The sequence below is a fragment of the Eretmochelys imbricata genome, chromosome 5 (assembly GCF_965152235.1).
Source record: "Eretmochelys imbricata isolate rEreImb1 chromosome 5, rEreImb1.hap1, whole genome shotgun sequence".
Classification (NCBI taxonomy): Eukaryota; Metazoa; Chordata; order Testudines; family Cheloniidae; genus Eretmochelys; species Eretmochelys imbricata.
Genome location: NC_135576.1, coordinates 108,749,306 through 108,761,623, shown reverse-complemented (window position 1 = coordinate 108,761,623; position 12,318 = coordinate 108,749,306). Strand labels below are relative to the sequence as shown.

The 12,318-nt window shown below is 42.5% G+C and overlaps 1 protein-coding gene across 4 annotated transcripts in view; it reads left to right on the top strand.

The window, feature by feature from the left end:
- The window catches only part of ZDHHC21 (zDHHC palmitoyltransferase 21), a 57,223-nt gene that overhangs the window by 2,255 nt on the left and 42,650 nt on the right, over positions 1-12,318 (top strand). For 2 of the 4 annotated variants that reach the window (XM_077816443.1, XM_077816442.1), the window contains exon 2: positions 10,236-10,439. The exons of 1 other annotated variant lie outside the window; for it this stretch is intronic. In XM_077816443.1, the coding sequence (XP_077672569.1) occupies positions 10,286-10,439 (154 nt within the window). In that variant the 5' untranslated portion in view covers positions 10,236-10,285. Of the gene's footprint in view, positions 1-7,504; positions 7,680-10,235; positions 10,440-12,318 lie in introns of all 4 variants that reach the window. One more of the 4 variants, XM_077816441.1, reaches the window with a different exon arrangement.

Sequence of the window (12,318 nt, the reverse complement as noted above, 5' to 3'; positions counted from 1 at the left end):
GGAAACAAAGAATAGGAATAAACGTTCAGTTTTCACAGCAGAGAGAGTAAATAGCGGGGTTCCCCAAGGATCTATACTGGGACCAGTGCCATTCAACGTATTCATAAATGCTCTGGAAAAGGGGGTGAACGTTGATGTGACAAAATTTGCAGATGATACAAAATTACTCAAGATAGTTCAGTCCAAAGCCGACTGAGAAGGGTTACAAAGGGATCTCAAAACTGTACAGGAAAGGGAGGGAACAAAATGTGAGAGGAAATTCCATGTTGATAAATGCTAAGTAATGCAAATCAGAAATTTTAATCCCAACTATACATACAAACTGATGGGGTCTAAATTAGCTGTTGCCACTCATGAAAGCGAACCTGGAGTCATGTTGGATAGTTGTCTGAAAAGATCTTTTCAGAGTGCATCAGCAGTCAAAAACGCTAACAGTCTGTCAGGAGCCATTAAGAAAGGGATACATAAAAAGATGGAAAATATCATAATGCTATTATATGTATAAATCCATGGTATGCCCACATCTTGATTACTGGTTGTTCTGGCATGCACTTCTGGTTGCCCCATCTAAAAAAAGGTATATTATAATTGGAAAAAGTACAAAGAAGGGCAGCAAAAATTATTAGGGCTCGGGAACAGCTTCCATACAAGGAGAGACTAAAAAGATTGGGACAGTTCAGCTTAGAAAAGAAATGACTAAGGGGCTATAATAGAGGAGTGCAAAATCATAAATGCGATGGAGAAAGTTATTGGGGAGTCTTATTTACCACTTCATAACCCAAGAACCAGGGTCAATGAAATATAATAGGCAGCAGGTTTAAAACAAGCATGAGAAAGTACTGTCTCACACAACGCACAGTCAACCTGTGGAATTCATTGCCATGGGATGTTGTAAAGGCCAAAAGTATAGCTAATGGGGGGGAGGGGGAGTTCATGAACTAGATGACCTCCGGAAGTCTCTTCCAACCCTAATCTTCTGTGATCCTATGGAGGATAGGTCCATGGATAGTTATTAGTCAAGATGGTCAGGGATGCATCCCTATGCTCTGTGTTTCCCTAAACCTCTGACTGCCAGATGTGGGGGCTGGCCGACAGGGCCCTGTTCTGTTCATTCTGTCTGACGCATTTGGCACTGGCTAGTGTTGGAATACAGGATACTGGACTAGATGGACCATTGGTCTGACCCAGTACGGCCCTTCTGATATTCCTAGCACCCGCTTTGGTTGTGGCCTTTATGCACTGCTATAAAATGAAGAATAATAATAAAGGGGATAGTTTTGATTTGTGTACTATTGCACTTGCTTAAAGTATTCAAAAACATTTTGCAGAGAAGAACGTCAGTTCTGTGCAGATTAATGCACATGCCTAATGTCACACATTATGAATAGCCCCATTGACATCAGTAGGATTACTTGCTTTGTAAAGTTAAGCATGTGCATAAGATTTTGCCCTATCTCAGGGCCTAACTAGGTGCTGGTACAGCAGTCACCGTTATGCCTGGCAATTGCCTGTGTATACCCTTAGATGCTCTCTCTTTTACTGAGAAATTGAATTCTAACTACTGTAGCAAAGTTTATTTCCTGCACTTTTCAAAATGTGTGGTGGGACCTGAGTTTTAAGGGAACTGTTGTGTGAAGGCAAGCTTTAAAAATAAATTATTGATTTTGCTACAAACCCCTTAAACTATCCATATTTCATATAAACATTTCTGATTACTGTGTATAAAAAAATTTATTGACGTGATTTCTCTGCTTGCCTGACTCATTTGGTGATTTTATAATCCAGTGTTCATCACATCACAATTCATCATCTTGAAGGTAATTCTAATGAACAAACACTGGATTTAAGGCATCATTAATTGAAATGGGCAGGATAGGGTGGGTTAGGAAAAGAGTTGTCTGGCACTAGGTTTCAGAGTAACAGCCGTGTTAGTCTGTATTCGCAAAAAGAAAAGGAGTACTTGTGGCACCTTAGAGACTAACCAATTTATTTGAGCATGAGCTTTCGTGAGCTACAGCTCACTTCATCGGATGCATACCGTGGAAACTGCAGAAGACTTTATATACACACAGAGAACATGAAACAATACCTCCTCCCACCCCACTGTCCTGCTGGTAATAGCTTATCTAAAGTGATCATCAAGTTGGGCCATTTCCAGCACAAATCCAGGTTTTCTCACCCTCCACCCCCCCCCACACAAACTCACTCACCTGCTATTATTCTCCTGGTAATAGCAGGAGAGTGAGTTTGTGTGGGGGGGTGTGGAGGGTGAGAAAACCTGGATTTGTGCTGGAAATGGCCCAACTTGATGATCACTTTAGATAAGCTATTACCAGCAGGACAGTGGGGTGGGAGGAGGTATTGTTTCATGTTCTCTGTGTGTATATAAAGTCTGCTGCAGTTTCCACGGTATGCATCCGATGAAGTGAGCTGTAGCGCACGAAAGCTCATGCTCAAATAAATTGGTTAGTCTCTAAGGTGCCACAAGTACTCCTTTTCTTCTGGCACTAGGGTTGCCAACCCTCCCGGAATTAAAGATTAATCTCTAATAAACGATTATGTCATGTGATGAAATCTCCAGGAATACATCCAACCAAAATTGGCAACCCTACTGTGTGCACACATCCCGGAGTAACACAGCTTTCTGAAAGGGCAAGGAGAAGTTTTGTTAGGGAGAGAGAGAAGGGATTCTCATTACAAATCTAAAATTGCAACAGTTGTAGCTGGTGGTTTTCACAGCAAGAACTTCCACTGCTTAGAAACGCTTCATGATTATTTGGAGAAATGTTATACTTTTGGTGAGATATAATAAAATAAAAATAGAAGTAGAAAGCCCCAAGCACTAGAAAAATTTACAGCAAGTGTCTTCCCTAAAGGGTTTTGTTAGTAACCTGGTAGGCATACACAGTATCTACTTTTAATAACTACATATACGCAATCCTTAATGTTAATTAAATATTGTAATTATTTTTCTTTGAACCAAAGTTGATGCATTTTAAAGAGCAATATGACTGTAAAAATGACATTGTGGTGTTTTGTGCGTATCTTCATGACTTCTATATATTTTCTCACATTACTTGTAAATATGGATTTTCCAATTACAAAATTTGCAAATTCACCTTGCAATCTAAGAGTTAGATGGGTTCTTTTGGATTAATGCATCACCACCAGTATGTGTTTAAAAAAACTTGCTTTTCCACTTGTTAATTCTGTTACTCATGTACAAACAGAAAATAATCCAATTCACTCTCCTGTTGTGATGAGTGCCCCTCATACCGGTTATGCAGTGTTGCTAACAGCAATATAAGGGAAAAAACCATAAAAACTTATTTTATCACTGAAATAATAATTTAGTATGCAAAACTGTCTCAGAATTCATAGGTTTCAGAGTAGCAGCCGTGTTAGTCTGTATTCGCAAAAAGAAAAGGAGTACTTGTGGCACCTTAGAGACTAACAAATTTATTTGAGCATAAGCTTTCGTGAGCTACAGCTCAAATAAATTTGTTAGTCTCTAAGGTGCCATAAGTACTCCTTTTCTTTTTTCAGAATTCATACTGATTTAAATATATTGCGTGTAGTGCAATTTTTGCGTAGTAATTTGTTTGATCATAACTGTCCTTTAAAAGGATGTTGTGCAGAGAAATTTCCTCTCTGACATAGGGTGCCATGCCTTTCAAACTTTCACAACATAATAATTGTAATCCAGGGCTTCTGTTTAAAATTTTCTGTGACTGGACGATTTTAGTTAGGTGACCATGTCTACAATAACAAGCTAGATGAATTGTCAGTTCAATGACAGATGAAAGTCTTTATTGGCAAATGCAAGGCAATCCATTTTAAAAGAAATAATTTGAACTATTATTTATTTCTGTGTTCTTAAATAGCTACATTGAAGAAATAAATCTTTACTCCTTGGGGGATTCTGTGGGACTGTGCACCCGCAGAAAAGCCCTCCCACCCCGCAGCTTTCCTGTGTTTCCCTGCAGGGGGTAGGAAGACGGGCAGGGGGTGACCATGGGTGCAGTTTTTTAGGGGGGGGATTGCCCATTCCCCAATCTATTTCCCCCTTTTTGCTTTTTCGAATGCAATTTGTCTGTATAGATTTCCCGTTATGCCAGCTCGCACAGTTTTCTGTTTGAATCACAAACAGCAACCAAAGTCCTCGCTGATGTGAGGCCTTCCCCCAGAGCTCCAACCACCATCCCCTGGGTCCCCCTCCCTCCTCCAACGAGCCTCTGTGCATCCAGATCTCCCACTGAGCTTCCCGCACCCCGATTGCCCCATACAGAAACCTCTCACCGCACACCTGGATTTCCCCACACTAAGACCTTCCACGTTGAATCCTGCTGGGCTGAGCCTGCCCACCCACACGTGGTCCACCTGGTGCAAAGGGTCAGGGCCCCGGGGTGTTTCTGGAGCAGGCCCAGCCCTTGCACTGTGTCAGGGTCAGGTGCATCCTCACTGCCGAGTCCCTGAACTTGGGGGGGGCTTCAGGGTGGTCTCCCACCTTAGTGTAGCCAATGGTCTGTGCTCCCCACTGCCGTTCTGGAGCCACATTTATTTATTGACAAATAAAATGTGCAGAATTTTAAAATATTATGGACATAATTTTTAATTTTGGCACATAATTTTAATTTTTTTGGTGCAGAATCCCCTCAGGAGTAAATCTGAGAATCATTGTGGATAGCTTGATGAAGACCTCTGCTCAGTGTGAAATAGTGGTCCAAAAATTTTAGGATGTATAAAGAATAGGATAATACTGTATACTTTCCTATTCTATAAATTAGTAATGACATTCTCACTTTGAATGCTGTGTTCAGTTCTATTTCCTGTCTTGGAAAACATATAGCAAAAAAAGAAAGGGTCCAGAGGTGGGTGGGGGAAATTATTAGAGGCATGAAGAAACTTCCATATGAAGTGAAAATGAAAAGGTTAGGAATATGTTTAGTTCTGAGAAGATATAAATAAAAAGGAATATGGTTCTGGTATATAAACTAAAGAATGGCACAGAGAAGGCAAATCAAGTTCTTACTTTTTACGTAAAGAAAAAGCCAATAAAATTGAATGACAATAAACAGTGCTTCTAAAAGGAAATAACTTTTTACGCAATGTATGATGAACCTATAGAACTTACTGCTACAGGACTTCATTTTGTCTAAAGAGTTTAGCAGGATTTTTAAAAACTCCGTGTTAACAATAAGATCCACAGTTATAGTCTTTAAGGTGTGTGTGTGTATGTAGGTGTAGTTGAATATGTGTATATACATTGGGCTGTAGAGCATAAGGCAATCACTGACTTAATGGGGGTTAGGAAGAAATTTTCCACTGCGGGAATTTTCTACTTCCTCCAAAGTATCAATGACTGATTGCTGTCAATGTACTGTACTGGAGGAGCCACTTATCAGAGCTGGGATAGCTGTTGCTAACTTCCGGCACTGTTTGTTTGGGCTGTAGTATTTTCCATTGTGGGAATGCTCTCCTTAGTGATAGAGTGTCTGCTGTTCTCTTGTGTTAAGAAGGAAAACTGAAACTGATTCCCTAGGAATCAGTGGTTTCTTGGTATTTCTGCTGCTTGCTGTATTACCAGCCTGTATGTTTATGCCAATACTTTGTATCGGCTTAGATTTAGATTTCTAAAAATATTTGCAAGACCTCTGAACCGTGAGCTCCTACCACAGTGTTTCTGGAAAAAATATGAAACAAGTAAGTGGCATCCAGTGTGACTTAATGAGGAACTAAAAGGAAATCAAGAAAAAGGGGAACCAACTAAACAAGAAATTCTTAGCTATTTATGATATATACTGGGGTGGGCAAACTACGGCCCGTGGGCCGGATCCAGCCTGAGAGCTGTTTTAAGCCGGCGCGTGAGCTGCACCACGCAGCTTGGCCCTGCTCCGGTGCTCTGGCCAAGGCACTGGGTCTGGGGCCGCACCACGCGGTTCAGCCCCACTCCGGCCGGAGTGCTGGGTCGGGGACCGCACCACCCCCTGAGCCTCTCCCCACACCCCAACCGCCTTCCCCAGCGCTGATCCCCCTCCTGCTCTCCAAACCCCTCAATCCCAGCCTGAGCACCCTCCTACACCCCAAACTCCTCGCCCCCAACCCAGAGCCCGCACCCCCTTTTGCACCCCAACCCCAATTTTGTGAGCATTCATGGCCCGCCATATCATTTGGCCCTTGGGCCAAAATGTTTGCCCACCCCGATGTATATAGTGGCACAGGTATGCATTCGGTTTTACCTTTTCAACTTAAAAGCTGGTTTCATCATAGACTTGTAATTGCTTTATTAAATAGAACTTTTGAAAGGAGGACTTGCATTGAAGAATTAAAGTTCATAAACCTGAAGAGTGAAGTTCTAAGGTGATTTGAAAGAGAGAGATGCTGCTCAGCAACCCTTGAGGGTTTTCGCCTCCCTGGGGTTTTTTTGCCTTCCTCTGCAGTGTGGGGCACGGGTCACTTGCTGGAGGATTCTCTGCACGTTGAAGTCTTTAAACCACAATTTGAGGACTTCAGTAGCTCAGACATACATTACAGGAGAGCGTGGGTGAGATTCTGTGGCCTGCTTTGTGCAGGAGGTCAGACTAGATGATTATAATGGTCCCTTCTGACCTTAACATCTAAGAATCTATGAGTCTAGGTCAGGAATGTTGTTCACATTATCATCGGCGATCCCTCAAGGTGGAGGATGATCTCTTTCACAGGTTATATTTTATAACCAGGACTTGAAAAATTTACAGCAATCCCATTAAAAGGGAATAAACCTATTAGCCAGAGGTAAAAAGACCTACTGTTGTGGGATTGGGGGAGTCCAATACTTGACTTCTCCCAGACCCTTGGGAACTCTACTCTTCAGGGTAGAAGTTTTTGATGAGAGAGATTCAGCACCTTCTTCCAGAGGAAGTACTTCCAGAGTCCCAGTGTGGCTTCAGACCATCATGAGGCACAACTGACATGATTTTTGCAGCCACGCAGATCCAGGAAAAATGTTAAGAACAACACCAGGAGCTGTATATGGCCTTTATCGATCAGACCAAAGCCTTTGACTCTGTCAACCGTGAGGCGCTGTGGAAAATCATGTCAAAATTTGGCTGCCCAACCAAATTTATCACCATTGTAAGATTCCTCCACACCCAGATGATTGCCTCCATCCTCTGCAGTGATTCTACCTCTGAGCCCTTTGCCATCCGAACTGGCATAAAACAAAGCTGTATACTGGCACCCACCCTTTTCTCCACTTTCTTAGCAGCTATGAAAACATTACCCCAAGACCATCTACCCCAGGGCATTGGTATCCAATATCAAATTGACAGCAACCTCTTCAACCTATCTCATCTCCGTGCCAGAACTATATTTTTCATGGGTTCTTAGGTGGCTAAGGAGTCCGATCCTTGAGCCACAGGCTCGTTGACAGACATTGCATGTGGTGTTGGAAGACTGGGTTGGGCCGCAATTGCTGTGTGATGGTTGTCTTTCCATTTTTTTTCTGGGGTTTTTCTGCTACCAGAGCAAGGTGATTTTCCTCAAAAGTGGACGTTCCCTCTCTGACAAGTCTTCGCCGGTTATCTGTATCCTGAGCTGCTGTCTAGCAGTATGTGGTGTCGATGCCACATCTCTTGATGTTTATCTTGAGAGTGTCTGTAAAGGGTTTCTTTTGGTCTCCACGTTTCCTTTCTGCTTTGGTGAGTTGGGCATACAGTAGTTGTTTTGGTAAACATACATCAGGCATGCTCACACAGTGCCCGCTCCACCTCAGCTGGTGCTGGATAATCAGGGCCTGAACACAGAAGATGTCCTCTGTGAAGACACTGACATTAGTGCAATGATTCTCCCACTTTATGTTGAGGTTCTGCCATAGAAAGTGCTGGTCCTGGCGTTCCAGGTTTTTCAGGTGTTTTCTATAGGTCCGCCAAGTCTCACAGCCGTAGAAGAGAGCTGGGATTACCACTGCTTTATAAACTAAAAGTCTAGTATGTGTTCTGATGTTGTGACTGTTGAACGCCCAGCGAGACAGTCTGCCAAAGGGAGTCTCTCTACGGACTACGGAATAATGTAGCTGAAGTCGACGTACTTAGATCTACTTACCATGGTGTCTTGGTGTCCTGGGGCCGGTTTTGTTCAATATCTTCATAAATGATCTGGAGGATGGTGTGGATTGCACTCTCAGCAAATTTGCGGATGATACTAAACTGGGAGGAGTGGTAGATACGCTGGAGGGGAGGGATAGGATACAGAAGGACCTAGACAAATTGGAGGATTGGGCCAAAAGAAATCTGATGAGGTTCAATAAGGATAAGTGCAGGGTCCTGCACTTAGGATGGAAGAATCCAATGCACTGCTACAGACTAGGGACCAAATGGCTAGGCAGCAGTTCTGTGGAAAAGGACCTAGGGGTGACAGTGGACGAGAAGCTGGATATGAGTCAGCAGTGTGCCCTTGTTGCCAAGAAGGCCAATGGCATTTTGGGATGTATAAGTAGGGGCATAGCGAGCAGATCGAGGGACGTGATCGTTCCCCTCTATTCGACATTGGTGAGGCCTCATCTGGAGTACTGTGTCCAGTTTTGGGCCCCACACTACAAGAAGGATGTGGATAAATTGGAGAGAGTCCAGCGAAGGGCAACAAAAATGATTAGGGGTCTAGAACACATGACTTATGAGGAGAGGCTGAGGGAGCTGGGATTGTTTAGCCTGCAGAAGAGAAGAATGAGGGGGGATTTGATAGCTGCTTTCAACTACCTGAAAGGGGGTTCCAAAGAGGATGGCTCTAGACTGTTCTCAACGGTAGCAGATGACAGAATGAGGAGTAATGGTTTCAAGTTGCAGTGGGGGAGGTTTAGATTGGATATTAGGAAAAACTTTTTCACTAAGAGGGTGGTGAAACACTGGAATGCATTACCTAGGGAGGTGGTGGAATCTCCTTCCTTAGAGGTTTTTAAGGTCAGGCTTGACAAAGCCCTGGCTGGGATGATTTAACTGGGAATTGGTCCTGCTTCGAGCAGGGGGTTGGACTAGATGACCTTCAGGGGTCCCTTCCAACCCTGATATTCTATGATTCTATGATTCATTGCTATGTGTAGACAGGAGAGCCTCTCCCGTCGAGTCCCCTTGTGCTTCTCTTTGAGCTGGAGTACCGGAGTCGACACTAGAGTGATTGGCGGTTGTCTATACTAGACACGATAAATCGACCCCCGCGAGATTGATCACTGCCCATCGATCCAGCCGGTAGTGTAGACAAGCTCTTAGATTTCAGAAGCTTTGCAGTAGAGAGAGGAAGGAAGTGAGAGGAAGGGAAGGAACTCTTGTCCTCCTCTTCACAATAGCTCTTTACCTCCAAAAAAATAACCTGAAATCACTGTTCTGGCAAATGGCCTGCAGGATGATTTCACAAGGGTTATGATTGTGTTGTAAATCATTAATATGATGGGAATTAGGGGTGAGCAAAGGGGCTAGGAGATCACATTGTGACTGACCTGTTTGCCATAGAAATAATTTTTGGCATGCTGCTGTGACCCCTTTTAGCTGGAAAAATGTTTATGAAAGTGCAATTCCTTCCGCTTTCAGCATTTTAAAAAGAGGATACCTGATCAGTGAAGAGCTTCAACTGCAGATTGCTACAGAAGTATGTGAGGATTTAATTTTCAAATAGATTGAATATAAATAATCTTTCAAAATTTGGGTTGTACAGTTGGATGTAATGAGATGTAAATAGGTAAAGAGAGCCTTGTGTGCTATTTGTGATAGCCCACATCCATCTAGTTGGCTTAGTTTTGAGAGAGAGAGAGAAAATCAACATTCTTTTTTTATCAACACTTTTTTAACCACCCGTAGGCTGTCTCTGTTGAGTTTTCCTAAAATCATTGATTGGCTGATTATCTTTGTAAATGCACCTATTTTCATTTGCATTTGAAGTCCTCTTCAGGTTTTATATCCTTTGTCTTTTCACTCATCTTCATGGTAAAAGTTAAGCAATAGACAATGAGATGTTTACAATGAAGTAGAAGCCATAAGTGTATATCCCATGGTAGTGCATGAACTCTGTGTATGAGGCTTTGAAACGTTTAGAAACTTGCATCTGGTTTCCAGATCTGTGCACATGGACCAAATAACAGTTATGCTACTTGAAGTACAGGGAACATTCTACTAGTATTTATTAACTTTCTAATAACCCACGATGAAGTTTTCATGTTACTACTTCAACTTACTGGGGGGGGTTGTTTTTCTTTTTTCTTTTTTTAGGATCATCATTTTCTCCCTGTGTGTGGCAAGCTGCCTTCAGATAATGTACAATGGGGCTACAAATTCATTTTGTGGTTGACCCGCAGGGGTGGTGCTGCATGGGCATGATTATCTTCGTTTGGCTTTACAACACACTCTTTATTCCCCAAATTATCCTCTTTCCTCACTATGAAGAGGGACACACTTCAACTGCAGCGATATTGTGTAAGTTGCATTGAGCCCAATCTCTCCCTCTCCTATCTAGTAAAAAAAAAAAAGGTACCTGTGGGCAATAGCACCTACTCTGACCTATGTAGTATCAAGTTCCAGAATTCCGGGGAAGAAGGAGAGCAATCCAGCAAAAACTGGTCTTAATGCTGATTCTTAAAAATCCAACTTCCTCCTTATTTTTGAAATACAATAAATCTGAAATAGCTTATTTTGGTATTACTTTAGATTAAAGCCTTAACTACAGACAGAGACATGCTAACTGTAATTGGGCTCTGACATACTCATTTGACACAGTTCAGTATGTCCATATATCTGCTTTTTTTCCCAATACCGCATGTGTGAATCCTGTGGCCAGTCTATACCTACAATCTGCGTGAGTGTATATCAGTATCAGGAAAAGCTGAGCAGGTATACCATATATCCTATATTTGCATCAGCAGCTGATGCTGGGAGAGGGGATTGTGGGTGTATTTGGGTATATTTTCACTGCAGTTAAGTTTTCTACACTTGAACTACTCCTCTAAAGTTAGCCTCGTGCTGGTGAGAGCAGCTACACTTTGAAATAACATTCAAGCTGCTGCGTACACACTGGCACAGCACTCACTCGTGTGTGGCACTTAAGGCTTCGGGGGCACATCTAGGGTTGCCAACTCTCCAGGATTGATCTGGAGTCTCCCGGAATCCGCATCGATCTCCTGATGACTATTGAAAAGTCTAATTTTAATAGGATATTTTAAGCAAATGACATTGTCATGTTGGGAGAAAAAAAAAATCTGGAATAGCTTCAGTCAGAGTTGGCAACCCTAGGCACATCCCATAGTTCTTTGAAGTGCAGTAAGCTGAGCTTTTCTACAAATTATTTCCCAGTGAATTGTAAGAGAATTTCCCTGTCCCATCTGGGGACATGGTAGAATTGTGGAAAGGCATTGGAGGACTAGCAGCAATCAGGTGGAGCTAGCCTGCATCAACACTGCAGAGGGGTCATGTTAGCAGTTAATGAGTTGTGCTAACTCAGGCTGGCTATATGAGGAGAATGTCACTGGGACAAGGAGCCAGGGATGGGGAAGAGATAGGACTTGGACAGTGACAGGTTGGAAGGGATGGGGAAGAAGAGGTCAAGCTTTGAGGGCAGAGGGGGGTATAGGAAGAAGAGTCTGTGTCCACTAAAGCACACTCCCCTCTAGAGACTGGAATGGGACTCAGGATTCCTGAATTTCACTGTTCCTCTGAAGTCAACAAATATCTGTGGAAACCCATGGGCAAAGTGATTCATTCAGTGCCCATGATGGGTTGTGTAAAGAGGCTGTGGGCTGTCAGAGCCCAGCTTCATTTGCTGCAGAAATTGGAAGGTGTGTAGGGAATGAAGCGGGGGACTTCAGGAAGAGAAAAGTGCTATATAATGCTAAATACTCTGAAAAATCAGGTCCTAGGTGTCTCTGTTTGGACACCCAAAATTAGTGGATACTTTTGACCTTAATTTCTCTGTATCTCAGTTCCTCATCTGTAAAATGGGTATAATACCCCTTTATCTCACCGGTGTCATGAAAATAAATTAATGTTTGTGATGCACTTATATGCCATAATGATGAGCACCATTAGAAAAACTGATGAGGAAGCTAATAATTCTGTCTTTGTAGCTGTGTTTGAATATGTGCAGTAAATGAGGCATGCGTCCACATATTGAACAACAAGGAGAAAACAAAATATTAAGTAGCTGCTCATTCAATGAGCATTGTCCATTTTGTGTGCTGAATGAGGCAGCAGTCCTGTGGAAAACATTTAATGCAATCATGTAATAAAAGCCTATCATAATGCTTATGTACAAAGAGCCCAATTAGATGTGCATAGGCAACCTTAATTGTGGTATTTCCTA